Raw genomic sequence first — 15,717 nt, forward strand, 5'->3', positions numbered from 1 at the left:
GTAATAAATGGCTTACAGAATTTCTTAATAATGTCATAAAGCCCAAAAGTATTGAAATAGGTCACAACATATATCATAGTTGTAATAGTTGCCACCATTATGTAATGTTTGTAATGACTGTTATGTAGAGATTTTAGGAATTATCTCTTGTGATTGTTTCCTATTTGTAGATTACGAAATAGCTTGATTGTTTCCTATTATTATATCTGTAGATTAGGAAATAACTTGATTGTAGCTTTGATTATAGGAATAGCTCAATTATAGGACTTACTACTTACTGGTGATCTATCTCTATAAATAAGTAATCGTATAATGTATTGAATTAAGATGAATAAAATTATTCTTCTCAAAGTCTAATTTGAAAGTTAGTATCAAAGCCTTGAAATAATCATCATCATCCTTTCATTAAATCCATATCACCATCAAACCATAGCCAAGTCAGATTTTGAAACATTTGGCACCAAGTCTGCTCCCATTATCATTCAATCCAAAGGCTCATCATTCAATGAAGGGATTGTACTCAATGAGACCAATTATGATACGTGGTCTCAAATCATGGAGATGCATATTGCCGAGAAAAAGAAACTCTCCTTTATTCGTGGCAATTCACAGCCACCAATCGAGACGGATGATGGATATGAGAAATGGTATGTAAACAATCAAAGGGTCAAGAAATGGCTATTGATTTCTATGTCCCCAAACATTATGAAGCAATACATTCGCCTATCCACCGTTTGCGATATTTGGAAAGCTCTTTCTCAAGCTTTTTACGATGGAACAGACGAATTACAAGTATTTACCTTGAACCAGAGGGCCTTTTCTACCAAACAGAGTGACAGAACACTCTCTGTGTGTTATGGAGACTTAATTGAAATTTGTAGTGAATTGGATCATTGTGAAAAGGTGATCATGGAGAGTGAAAAAGATGTTGCATCCTATCAAAAATCAGTTCAACGACTAAGGATGCATATTTTTCTTGCTGGATTAGATAGTGAATTCGAACAAATTTGTGGTGAAATTTTAAGAAGGATCTAATTCTCGCATTATAGGAATGTTATGTACTGGTCCACCATGAATGTGTTTGACCGAAACGATGAATGTTGAACTTGGAAATTCTAAAGCTTCCGCCATGGTGACTCAAAACTGTTCTAATCAAAATTGGCCTCCTCAACACCAGCAGGATCGATCGAAGCCTGTCCCTCTTAAGACTACTACTTGTGTCGATAAATCTTCCTACAAATGCACTCACTGCAATCAAAGTAGTCATACCAAAAATCAATGCTACGAACTTGTGGGTTATCTAGAATGATAGGATCATAGCCGTGATTCACAGAAAAGGAATTCTAAGAAGACCTCTACTACTGTGGTTATTGAAACAAAGACAGAGAATGATATTACTGAAGCATTCTCATCATTAGCAGTAGCGGTAGGTAATGATGGTAAGGTTTTAAATATTTCTACACCTGTTTCTAATAGTGCATGGATAATTAATTCCGATGCTATAGATCATATGACATTTGATTCTAAACAAGTCTTTCCTCTTAAACCTTCTTCACAAAATTTTGCTTCCATTGCTAATGGTACCTCAATTCCGATTATTGGAGAATGATCCTTGTCCCTCACTGACACTTTGAATTTAGATTCTGTTTTGATTGTTCCATCTTTAGATTATAATCTCTTGTCTGTTTCCCAAATAACCACTACCTTATTTTGTGTTGTCATTTTCTGGCCTGATTTTTGTGTGTTTAAGGACATCCAAACAAGGTAGACGATTGGTTGTGGTGTTAGGCGAGGGAAGCTGTATTACTTAGACTTGGTGTCAAAGAGTTCGAACCGGTTGCGTCATGCTTTAATGATAGGCGGTTCTACAGGTGAAAAGAAGAAATCTGAGATATGGTTATGGCATCGACGTTTGGGGCATGCTTCATTTGGTTACCTGAAGAAATTTTTTCCTAATTTATTTGGAAAAATTGATATTTCCAGTTTCAAATGTGATGTTTGTGAACTTGCAAAGAGCCATCGTGCTTTGTTTCCATTAATTTTGAATAAAAGCCCAGTTCCTTTTATGATCATATATTCTGATGTTTGGGGTTCATCTAAAGTTACTAACTTGGATGGATCACGTTGGTTTGTTACTTTTATTGATGATTATACTAGGATGACTTGGGTATGTTTGATGAAGTCCAAAAGTGAAATAAACTTGTTATTTCAAAATTTTCATAAAATTGTTCATAGTCAGTACATTGCATAGATTCAGGTTTTCCGCTGTGATAATGGAGGTGAATATTCGAGTCTTGAATTGAAGTGGTATTTGGAAACCCATGAAACTATTCATCAAACTACTTATTCTGATACACCCCAGCAGAATGGGGTTGTGGAGCAAAAAAATCGGCACTTGTTGGAAGTTGTTCGTGCTTCGTTGATAGAAGCCCATATGCCAGTTTCTTATTGGGGATACGCACTTACCTCCGCAACTTATTTGATCAACCGAGTACCTTCCAGCACCATTGATTTTTGGACACCATCTCAGCCTCTCGCTGAAGCAATTGTTGCTTCCGTCACCCCTAACTTACCTCTCCATGTGTTTGGTTGTGTAGCATTTGTACACCTTCATAAGCATCAGTGCACCAAGTTAACTCCTCGAGCATTGCGCTGTGTCTTTCTAGGATATGCTGCTTCTCAAAAGGGGTACCGCTGCTATCACCCTCCTACCAAACGCATGTTTGTTACGTTGGATGTCATTTTTCATGAAGACTCTATGTATTTTTCCTCTGAACCTGAACTTCAAGGGGAGTACCAGGAAGAAGTTCAAGCTCTAGACTATGACTATAATTTTTTGATCTCTACCAAAGGGGAACTCTCTGAACCTGGTAATCAGGATGTGAATAATGAGAACCTCTAAATCGGTTGAAAACGATGCGAGTGAATTAGATTTGTGTAGTATACCTTTGGACCAAAGTGGTGATGAACACCTAGACAATGCTGCACACCTAGAAAATGAAGTTCCAACTCCATTTCTGTCCGAATCCCTCACACCACAAGCCGCTGATACACCAAACTAATCACTTGCTGAGGATGTTCCTAAACCATCCAGAAAACAGCTACCACCGCGTCAAACCAAAGGTATCCTTAAAACCACATATGAACCTGAACTTTCTAGTAAAGTTAAATACCCCATAGTCATTATGTGTCTAACCATCGTTTGTCAAAATCAAATAAGTCATTTGTAAATCAATTATCTGTTGTATCTATTCCTAAGAGTATGCAAAAAGCCTTAGCCGACCCAAGGTGGAAAACTGTTATGAATAAGGAGATGAAATCCTTACAGAAAAATGAAACTTGGGAACTTGTTGATCATCCACCGGGGAAGAAAACAGTTGGATGTCGGTGGGTGTATACTGTGAAACATGAAGTAGACAGTACGATTGAAAGCTTTAAAGCAAGACTTGTGGCAAAAGGGTACACCCAAACTTATGGGATTGATTATATAGATACATTTGCACCTTTAGCTAAAATTAACATAGTTCGTGTCTTGTTGTCTCTAGCTACGAACCTGGATTGGCCATTACAACAATTTGATGTAAAGAATGCATTTTTTCTTGGCAAGTTGTCCGAAGAAGTCTACATAGATTTGCCACCAGGATGCATGATACCAGAAGTGCATTGTCGGAAGGTGTGTAGATTAAAGAAAGCTTTATATGGGTTGAAACAATCTCCTAGAGCATGGTTTGGAAGGTTCACAAAGTCTATGAGAGTCTTTGGCTACCATCAAAGTAATTCAGACCACACTTTATTCTTGAAAAACCAGCATGGTAAGATCACTACCTTTATTGTGTATGTTGATGACATGGTGGTCACAGGAAATAATCCTAAAGAAAGAAATGCTCTACATAGTTATTTATCCAAAGAATTTGAAATGAAAGATCTCAGTCACTTGAAATATTTTCTTGGGATCGAAGTGTCTCAATCTGATAAAGGAATTTTTTTGTCTTAAAGAAAATATGCCTTAGATTTGTTGCCGGAAACTAGTATGTCAGCATGTCAACCAGCTGATACACCAGTAGAAGAAGGATTGAAGTTATGTATTGAGACTAATCAGGTGCCAGTTGATAAAGGGAGATATCAAAGACTCGTCAGAAGATTGATGTACTTAGCCCACGCAAGGCCAGACCTTGCCTATGCTTTGAGTATTGTCAACCAGTTTATGCATAATCCTAGAGAGCAACATATGAATACAGTTATGCACATTTTGAGGTTTCTGAAGTCTGCTCCTGGAAAAGGAATTTTATTTACAAAAAATGTAGATTGTCAAAGTGTAGATGCATATACTGATGCTGATTGGGTTGGAGCAGTAGATGACAGACGATCTACTTCAGGATATTTCGCCTTTGTAGGTGGTAATCTCATTAGATAGAGAAGCAAGAAACAAAATGTTATTGCACATTCAAGAATAGACGTTGAATTTAGAGGTATGGCACTTAGAATATGTGAAGCATTATGGCTAAAACTTCTCTTAGGGGATTTGGGCTATTCACCTACGCAACCAATTCAACTCTACTGTGACAATAAAGTGGCATGTGATATTGCTCATAATTCGGTTCAACATGATCGTACAAAGCATGTGGAAGTAGACAGATTCTTCATTAAGAAGAAATTGGATGAGAAAATTGTGGAATTGCCTAAGATTCACTCAGAAGATCAGTTGGTCGATATCCTTACTAAAGCTGTGTCTAGTCGAGCGTTCTCAAAGTTTTTGGGCAAGTTGGACATGTGTGACATCTATGCACCAACTTGCGGAGAAATGTAGAGATTTTAGGAATTATCTCTTGTGATTGTTTCCTATTTGTAGATTACGAAATAGCTTGATTGTTTCCTATTATTATATCTGTAGATTACGAAATAGCTTGATTGTAGCTTTGATTATAGGAATAGCTCAATTATAGGACTTACTACTTACTGGTGATCCATCTCTATAAATAAGTAATCGTACAATGTGTTGAATTAAGATAAATAAAATTATTCTTCTCAAAGTCTGATTTGCAAGTTGTTATTATCGTTACACCCCCCTCCCTCCCCGATTTTATATATATAGAAAATTTACATTGAAGCCATTTTTTTTATTTAAGTTGCTATTAAGTTTATATAAGATTAGTTTTCTTGATTATTTTTTTTACTCAGAAAATTTTTATTACTTTTTTCACTTGACTACTTGATTATTAACTTAGATCCATTTGGTTTAAGGCTATATAATTTTCATGGTTAACATGAAATGGTACCAAGAATATTGAAGAAACTGCTTCAGAGAATGGAAAGAACAATTAGGGTCATAAGAGTATCATTTCAAAATAAATACAAAACCTAAATGTATATCTACGTCTATAAAACTACATGCATCTTGCGGAATGCATCAAACATAGAAAAGATTTCTGACATTGGAAATTAAGGAACACACATACAAAGAAATAGACTTTTTCCAAATATTCTTGAATATTCTGACATGCAAATAGGTCCCATCCATGTATTCCAGACTTACCAAAACAAATCCGATAACGTTTTGTTTTCTGAAAAATGCAAAAGTACTTGTAGAATGAGAGTCATACAAAGTAGGCGACAATAATAGCTCAGAGAAAAAAAGATTGCATGTAAGTGGTTGAGTCGTTCCCTGAATATAGCAAAAGCCATTGGATCTTCAACTTCCTATAGAAAGTAAAAAAACATGTAAATTACAAATTTATTTATCCTATAAGGAAGCTATCCAAAAGTTGCTTAATAAAAAAATTTGAGGAAACAAAGTTCAAATGCATCTTTGAAAGCATAAAGAAACTCCATATACTAAGATGTTGAAATTACTCTATCTGAGTTTAAGGAATCTATCACGTCTAAAGAATATTGGCTTGACCCCCTTAGTCAGTGGGATATTGGTTATGCTCCAACATTCTACAAAACAATTAGAGGAAATATATGAAAGATAGGTCCTAGTTAAACATATTATTACAATCTAGCTAAGAGAGAGACCCTTGGCCTTGACAATAAAAATTGCAAGGGTACATTGGAAAACATGCAAGTAAGTCACAAGAATTACCATAAAGAAATAAAGAACTTAATTATAAACATTCAAGATATATTAAAATGGAATCTAATGCCACATATAAAGAATATATATATATATATATATATTATACCTCATTGTTTCATCTTCTAAAGATATGAAACCTTGCAGCAGAGAGTGGCTCAAAGTTGGTATCCACATTTGAATCATTTGACAGATCAGGAAGTTTTGCTCTCTTAGTTGAAACAAGCATTGAACCCCTGAAGCAATGTTTTTGCTTCTGGTTTTGGGGCAAGCCTCTAGAGAATACCCCAACCAGAGTCTACATAATTAACACGTCGTCTGGGTTAGGGTCCTTGTGCCAAAAAAAAAAAAAACTAAGGTATGAAAACACAGTATCTGCAATAGCCAAAGCAAAACCAGAACTTCTCTATCTTTGTGGGGTTGGAGGGTTGGGGGCAAGTTAGTGGCTATCAAGCACTAATTCCAAAATTCAAATATTCATGCCATTTAAAGTAGACAAGAGCCAAAAAGAAATGGCAATAGTCTAGTGCTCTTTGAACTTGTAAGAGAATGAAACAAGAGAATCAAAATGAAAAAGTAGCACTCTTTTTCCATGACTTCAATGAATAAGCAATCAATTGCGGAATTTACTCTTACCAACTTGATGCATTTAGATGCATGTGCATTTAGCATAAAATATCTCAAAATCAAATCAACAAGCCCATTTCCCAATTTTTTGGGGTGGGCTAAATGAATCACTTTCTTCTAGTTGACTCTATTAACTGCTTAGTTGTTTCGGTTCGTGCAGCTTTCATGGAATGCTCAACCTCTGTTGGTCTCTTGTGTTTTATTGAACTTGAAATAATTAAATAAAATTCAAATTGTGAACGAATAATGGAAACCAACAGTGTAAGATCCTACCTAAAATAGCTTGTAGAGGAGCATACCGATGCTTTTGAGATTTTTTTCACACTTCGGCATATTATTGAAGTTCTTGTCCTATCCAACATAAAAGTAACACTTAAAAAAATTACAAAATGTAGGACTATCAGGAAGTAAATCAAGTTTACTACAGGAAAACAAAAAAAGAAATGACTCTACAGAAAATGACATCCAGCAAAGTTCAAACCAAAGTTACATGAAAAAACACTCATTTCATCTTTCTCTATTTGTGCGTGCACGCGCATGCGCATGTTTGTGTAGGTGAGCAGCAAACTTGTGACAACCCTCACCACTGATTAGTGCTAATCTATGATTAAGCATGTTAAGTAACTGATTTGACTAACATTCTGAACTGACTAATTGAGTGTATTAGTTTAAATGCATTTCTACCTGTTTGTCATTGATTTATCTGTTCATGTTTTAAGTTTCAAACTGTAAATTGAAGGCCTTATCGATGACCGAATCTGAAATTGATTAGTGTTTTGTGTTAATTAGAATTAATGTGATTTTATGGTAAATTTAGTTAAAATTTGATTTGGTATGATTAAATTAGATTAAATGAAGTTAAAATGCATCAACTTGAGTTATTTACCAAAATGACACTTAGTGGACTTTCTTGAGCCTTTTATTTGATTTATACATGTTAGCTTTACCACCAAATTTCCTCAGCCATTTTCTTGAGCCTTAACCGACTAGAGAGAGTTAGAGAGAGGAAAAACTTGATTTCATCAAAAATTGGCTTGGAGGCTTAGGAGATTGAAGGATTCCTTGCTAATTGAGCTTCTAGACTTGAAATTGAGGACCTAAGGTAGAGAATTCATCTTCTCCATTATGAATTTGAGTTACTTCTTGCATGGTTCTTGGTGCATTAGAGTTTAGAGTCAAGATTTGGCTTAAAATATGGAATAGTGAGCTTGAATCATGCATGCATGTACACATTGTTGAATTTTGAGGTTGTTCTTCATGAATTTCCACATGCATGTCCATATTTGGGTTATAGTTCATGAATTCATCATGTTTTGGAGTGAATTGATTCATTTGATCATGCATTGGAAGCTTTGAAGTTGATTAAATTCACGCATGTTGCATGTTTATCATGTTCTTGAGGTTTTGTTTGAAAATGGGTTCAATTAAACTACTTTTGGGCTTTGATTTTGCAAATTAATCTTTGAAACATGTCATATTATGAGTTTTGAAGTGTTTTCCAGAAAATTAGCCCAAAATGATCTAATTTGATGCTTTAAATGTTGATTTTGAGCTTGGAGTTTCAATCTGGAAATTTCAGAATTTGGACCCACGCTCGATCAAAGAACTCTGAGTTCATGCAGTCCGCTTGAGCGAGTAAAGCGACGCTCGAGCATGAAATGCGTGTATCCAGCACTTTGCATGTGCTTACAGTCCGCTCGAGTGAGGACTTGTGTCTCACGCTCGAGCGGGGGTCGAGCGCTCGTCGAGCATGAATTTCATGCATCCAGTACTTTTGCAGTCCGCTCAAGCGAGGAAAGTCACCCTCAAGCGGAGCTCCTTTGTCTGCATGTCCGCTCGAGCGTAGAAAGCCACGCTCGAGCGAGACCCCTGATTTCTGAAAATTCTGAAAAGTGTTTTAAAGTGCATCTTTGCATCCTCATTCCATCCTAGGCACTCCTAGGCCTAGTTTAAGGCATCTTAATGAGGATATTGATGTAGAACCACACCGAGACAAATTATGGATTAAGTTATTATTTCCCAACTGTGTAGCTTAGTGTGTGTTCGTTCTGTAACTGTGTAGGGTTGGCATCCAAGGATGCTCTAGCTGCTTATCGCCCAGTGCTCTGTGAGTAACAATGTTGTAAAGATATGTTCAATCATGAATATTTTCTGAATGAACAACTGTACTGCTTTCTGAAATGATATTTCTTACTGAATGAATGTTTGTCCTATTTGTGAACTGTATTCATGGCATCCATAGCAATTTACTGTTACTGTACTGTACTGCTACTGTCACAGAGATCTCTACCGGTTCCCATGTTTGGAACCACTACTGTTTACTGATATGATGGCCATCAACTGACTGTTCGGTCTGTTAAGACCTACTGTACTGTTTTGCTATTGGATGTACCACATATGACTATTATAGTTTCTAAATAACTGTTATGGCATGAAATATGAGCCACAAACTGAATGATTGATATACTGATAAACGACTATTTTCAATACTGAAAGGACATTCATTCTTAACCTCTTTACGGATATGTTATTCACTGGGCTTTAGCTCACTACTCATATATATATGTAGGTGTTCAGGCACCGAACCGTTGCTAGAAGCGTCAGGCTAAGCCCTTGTTTTGTCAAGCCAACCTTTGTGCCTCACTTCGAGGTTCCAGATCTGTTCAAGCTAAGGTTGTTTTTGGGGTATCTCAGATTCACCCTATCTGTCTCTGTTATGTATAGACTGAATGATATTTGTACTGTACTGTTATGGTACGAATTTGGTCCCTAACCTGAATGCCTGTAAATGATGTATGTATATACCGTTTTTGTTCTGAATGTGAATATGTTATGAAAAGTCTTTTTGCATACAGACTGTCACAGCTCATTGGACATCTTTTAATTACTGTTTTGGCTTCCGCCAGCCCCTGTACTCTGTATTACTGTTTTACTGTTAAGCAGGCCTTCGGTAATCTCGGATTACTGGTCGGTTACGATGCTAAACCCATAGGGGCGGGTTTGGATCGTGACAAAACTTCATTAAGGCTACAACAGCAACGAGAAGTTGGCTCTTTCTTTTTCTCCCCCAACTGATTAGTGAAAGAAAATTGGAAAAAAAGGTTTAACAAAGTGTAAAACTTTGTGAGGGCTACATAAGTGTGGATCACCCAAAAGTAATTGTGACACTAAAAGATCATATACAATTCATCTCAACGGAAAAACAAAAAAAAAAGCCTTCTTATACTATCCCCTTTTTATTGAATATTTAAGTTGGATTCTCCAATAGTGCAACCAAAAAAATAAAATCGTAATTGACTATCGAAATAAATTTTCCAGCAAAGTTTTTGATGAACTAACATAATCAAATGTTTCATCAATCTATAATGAGATTCAAAAGATTACATTTAAAGTCAACCCTCGCCAAATAACAATTTAACTTTTTATTTGGGTAGTGGCACGGAGGCATATAAATTTATTGTTGCTACTTTATCATATCATTCACTTCATAGATCTATGGCAAGGGAAGCTCGTACAGTAAGTAGTAAGTGGACTATCGAACGAAGACTTACAATAAACTTGTTTAGCAAACTAATATAATCTTGTCATTATATTACTAAACAAAAAGCTACTGATTAGTTTGTATCTACACCAATATTTTCAATAATCATACTTACCGACAGAGCATTTTAACTGTTACATTTCAAAGAAGTAAAGTTGCAAATCAAAACACAGACCCAAATCAGAAATTCAATTAATTATAATCATTTAAACATCTTACCTCGTTTAGTTCCAACATTCCATCGAACGGTTGGTATGTCGCAATTCCACTGATACCCAAACCCCTACTTCCTCATCCGCCTCCAAGTATAGAATCATTGAAATTTTGCAAAAACCACTTCTCAATCAAATCCAGTGATAGCTATAACCACAAAAACAATCAAATCAAACCCAAAACCAATACAATGAAAATTAATCAAAGAAAAACAATAACATACCCTATTTTTTGATAATCTGAGCTGAATGATACCATTGGGATTCTTCAACAAATCATAAGAATCTTCGGAAACCTTATCCAATCCAATGTAATAGGGTGAATCATTAAGCTTCGCAATCAAACTAGCCCGAAAAGAAATGTTAGCTTGCCCTATCGTTCCACGACTCAACAAATTAGACCGCGACGCAGTCCGAGAGAGGGAATTCCAGCCAAGAGAGGAGTAGAGCTGGACGTAGTTATTCAAATGCCTCTGTTGACTCGACATCCATGTGAACACCACCACTATTCCTTCCACTTTCCCACCTTCTCTTCTTCCATAATAATACCTTCCCTCTAATCCCCACATCTTTTTCTTCACCCCTGTCATTTCCTCTCCCCTTTCGCTTATTTTCTTGAGAAAATTGTCAATCCGATTTTCCTTTTCTAAAACCTAAAGCTTTGAAGTTTTCATCGCAAAATCCAAAGGAATGGCAGAGCCAATGGAGGGTATGGGCTGGTTCAGAAGGGATTGCTAAAGTTAGAAACAATCAAGGATGTAACTTGATGTTTTTTTTTTTTTTGGGTGTTTGACACTCGAAATTTTCATTTTGGCACTAATTTTTTTTTTCCGATCGTACCTTTCACGAAAGCAATTGCGTGTCATGGAAAGTATAATATTTTAAACGGTTGGCTTTCTATGCATCGTGGAAAGTGAAATTTTTAACGGCTAGCTTTTTGTGCACCGTGAAATGTTCAATATTTTTAATAGCTAGTGTACGCGTGTCGTGTATAGTTGATGTATTGACAGCATGCGATATGCAAATTATTTACGGCTAGCATTGCAAGCCGTAAAAAAATCATCGTTATTAACATTCATGACCTATGCAATAGACACGTCGTGGTTGGGAAATTATTTACGACATGCAAAAAAAGCAAGTCGTAAAAGTGAGAAACCACAACTTACATTTACTGTATGTCGTTGATATGAAGCCAGTAAAAATCTAATTTTGTTGTAGTGAATTAAACTCCATTTACTATTCAATGAGCATCTACTTACTATTTTATTATACTCTACTTACTATTCAATTAAACATTAATAATACTCAACTTAATTACTACCCAATCAAACTTCGCTTACTACTTAATGATACTCAACTTACTATTATCTCACTTACTACTTAATGAGACTCTATTTCCTACTAAGTAAACCTGACTTAGTACTTAATGAGACTCCATTTACTACTTGTTGATACTCTACTTACTACTCGTTAATTGTGTACTTGCTACTCCAACAAATTTGACTTACAACTCAATCAAATATGACTGCTACTCAATAAACCTCAGTTACTATTGATTCTTCAGTAGAATAGTAACTAGAATAAGAACAAATTGTAAGTACGGCCACCATGAATGGTTAGTAATCATTAGAAATATAAATTTTAAATTATTAAACGAGACCCATGAATTTTAAATAAAATGTAAAAATATAATAATTGACTTAGCTTAGTGCTCAATAAGACACCACTTCATTTTACTTAATTTATTTCTTAATTAAATTTGACTTACAACTTAATAAGACTCTACTTATTATTTTATTAGACTCTACTTACTAGTCAATGTTACTCAGCTTACTACTCATTGATACTCCGTTTACTACTTCATCAAATTTGACTTACAATTTAATCAAACATGACTTACTACTATATTAAACCCCACTTAGTACTTTATTAGATTTTGTTTACTACTATATTAAACCCTACTTACTACTTAATGAGACTATGTTTTCTACTCCATCATACTTGACTGACTATTTCATCTAATTTCACTTACTATTCAATTAACTACACTTACTAGTTAATATTGTTTCACTTACTACTCAATTAAACTCTATTTACTACTTAATGAGATTTCACTTACTACACAATGAGACTCCACTTACTATTCAATGGGTTTTTTTTCCCCTTTAATTAGGTGAAATATTATTCCAACAAAATCATAAAAATTATAAATTAAAAATATCACATTGTGTTAAAATAAAACATTGATAGAGACATAGATAGATTCTTACCTAGAGCATGTATTGAATTTGTGAAAATCAAAATCACCCTCTTTCACTTATCCTCTGCAAAAAAATTATAGAGAAAAACACTATTGTTCATAATGTGTGCAAATGAATTGAGAGGTTTTCTATTTTTTTCTTAATTAACTAATTTAGATGTATTCGTTTATTGTTTTTAATAAATGGTGTTCATGTTGTAGTAGGTAAAGAATAATAATTTTTGTAAATATATTCATTTATTGTTAGTAATAAATATTGATAAATGAGATATATTCCTAAATATATTTAGAAAAAGAACAATGTTATATGTACTAATTAGTGTACTAACTAGTATACTAACAAGTGGTGTGGCATAATTTTAGAAGTTTTGGGTATTCGTAATTTGTGTAGTATGTGGGGTCAGTAATAATATAATAACACTAGTTGGTACACTAGTTAGTTTACTAATTGGTATATGTAGTACCACCACTACTCAATCAAACTATACCATACTTACAACTTAATTAAATATGACTTATCAATCAATAAGACACCAACTTCAATAGACTTAAGTTAATAGTTAATGGAATTACATTTAAATAGAAAATAACAAATATAAACGTTACCAAACATGTCCTTAAATAGTAATTATTATTTTGAGGTGTTGTAGGTAATAATAATAATAATAATATAACTATTTTAAATTAACGTTTCACAATAATGACTATTTTAAAAAAAAATTAAATTTTAACAAATTAATATTTAAATATCATGTTTTACTTTTTACAAATCATTTCAAGACAAAATAGAGAGAGAAGATAGTTAAATATGGTGTCATTAGTTTTATATATTTAAAATGTAAAAGATGGCACACTTTTCAAGAATTGAAGGTGACCTTTTTTTAACTCTAGCTTTAGTTTGAAAGCTGAAACTTCTTTTGGAATTTTTCTCTCTAAGATGACCGTTGGTAGAGATATGGGCACTCATGAAACATCAACAGAGGAGCAAGATCATCTTGACCGGAGTAAGAAAAAAGTGAAAGCTACAGAATCATCTAAGGAGGAGCTCCTAGAAAAGATCGATGAACAAATGGTGGAGGAAGATAGTACCCAGAATAGGGAACCAGAAAAGGCCATGGGCACACCTAAATCCTTCAAACAAGCCCTGCTGCGATCCAGATTCAATGAAACTGAGAAAGAACGCAACTTTAACTGTGAAGCAGCCTATCTCTCTTCCGATGAAGAAATGGAAAATGAGAAAGAAACCGAGGAATTTCTGGAGGAGAAAGGGACAACATCGAACCCGGTGGTCAAACTACGTTCTGGTCTCCTTAAAAAAGTGAGAGAACCATGGAAGAAAAGTCTCATTGTACGACTTTTGGGAAAGAATATTGGCTATAATTTGTTTGTAAACAGAATGAGGAAGGTGTGGAATTTTCAAGCCGATTTTGAAACATTGGATATTGGAAATGGGTTCTTCATAGTGAAATTTGAAATGATGGAAGATTAAACGAAGGTTTTCACTGGAGGACCGTGGGTAGTGATAGATCGATATGTGACTGTTCGTAAATGGCAACCTGATTTCAAATCTGATGAGGCAGAGGAGGACACAACGGCAATCTGGGTTCGTTTCCCTAATCTCCCCATTAAGTATTATGATGATAAGGTTCTCTACCACATCTCGAAGGTGCTCGGTACTCCATTGAAGGTTGATATTAACACTGCCATGGCAGTACGAGGGAAATATGCAAGGGTCTGTGTTTAGTTAGACTTGCGCAAGCCACTTATTTCGCATATCACTATTGGACGCTACCACTATGTGGTGGAATATGAACATTTACATACGTTGTGTTTTTCTTGTGGACGAGTTGGCCATCGGAAAGAAAAGTGCACTAAATATCCGGTGATACAGCCGGAGAAGACGATGCAAGATGTGACCGTTACCTATCCAAATTCTGGTAATGGATCAGGAACATCAAAGCCCACTGGGCAAAAGAATGAGGTAGGTTTTAATTTGGACGAGAAACTAGGTTATGGGTCGTGGACTATAGCACCCAGTAGAAGGAAATTTCAACAAGGGAAGCAGAAGCAAAAGGCCCACTACCAAAAGACCAACAGATTTGAAGTATTACAACTGGACAAAGATCATGGCGAAAATAGTGAAGGCCAGAAGAGTAGTAAAGCCCAGGGAAATCATGTGGATCTAGACATGGGCACTAATATGGCTACTGGTGATACAGAGAGTGCCCAAAATAGGGAACCACTGGACACATTAGTGCAGACCTCACCAGTAATGGATGTGGAGCTAGCACATGCTGTGGAGGATAGGAGGCAAGATACAGAGATGGGTTTGGCACATGGGCCAAGTGGAAAAGAGGAGCTCCAGCAGGCCAATCAGTCCAGTACTCCCAAATTAGGCCCACAAGCTAGAGTGGGTGAAAACATAAGTCAAGGAAACCCTAATTCTAACTCTGGTTCCAAGCCACTAAATAGCCCCCATAGCTCTCCGAGTTTTCCAGTTGATAAACCCTTAGCAAATTGTTCAAGAGCAAGAGAAGGGAAATCACTGGCTCCAAGCAAGTCTCTGGAAGATAGGCCTGATAGAAGAAGTTGCCGAGACCACTCGGATGATAGAGCACCGTGTGGACCACTGCAAAACGCTGCTATTTTTAGAACTCGGGAAAGAAGTATATCACCACGTCGGAATAGATTGGTGGCTCGACGAAGTGAAACTCCTGATCCAACTATGGTGGGAGATAGACTCGCACAATGTGAGACACATGGTGCTTGTGAAACCAGCAAAAGCTTTGGAGGAAGACCAGAAAAATGTGAGAAGCATTCTGGGTCTACCTGAGGTAGCGAACTGGTCCACCCTTCCACTGTCGTCAATGGATTTGCTGCTATGGAACTGTAGGGGTGCAGATAATGACCGATTCCGACGGAATTTGCGTAAGTTGGTCCAAATGCATAAACCTGATATGCTTATTCTCTTGGAGACCAAGGTGGAATTAAATAAGATGGGCAT

The 15,717-nt window shown here is 35.8% G+C and overlaps 1 protein-coding gene across 1 annotated transcript; it reads left to right on the top strand.

Annotated features, from left to right (window-relative positions):
• The first annotated feature begins 555 nt into the window (after positions 1-555).
• On the top strand, positions 556-1,035 carry LOC145797678 (uncharacterized). Its single transcript, XM_082885081.1, has one exon. The coding sequence runs from the start codon at positions 556-558 to the stop codon at positions 1,033-1,035; it is 480 nt and encodes a 159-aa protein (XP_082741207.1).
• The last annotated feature ends 14,682 nt before the right edge of the window (positions 1,036-15,717 follow it).

Source organism: Camellia sinensis, chromosome 8 (genome assembly GCF_055761805.1).
Source record: "Camellia sinensis isolate YWXY chromosome 8, ASM5576180v1, whole genome shotgun sequence".
In the NCBI taxonomy this organism is placed as follows: domain Eukaryota; kingdom Viridiplantae; phylum Streptophyta; class Magnoliopsida; order Ericales; family Theaceae; genus Camellia; species Camellia sinensis.

Excerpts from the sequence above, each read along its gene's own strand:
- LOC145797678 (XM_082885081.1), top strand. The coding sequence starts at position 556 with ATGGAGATGCATATTGCCGAGAAAAAGAAACTCTCCTTTATTCGTGGC.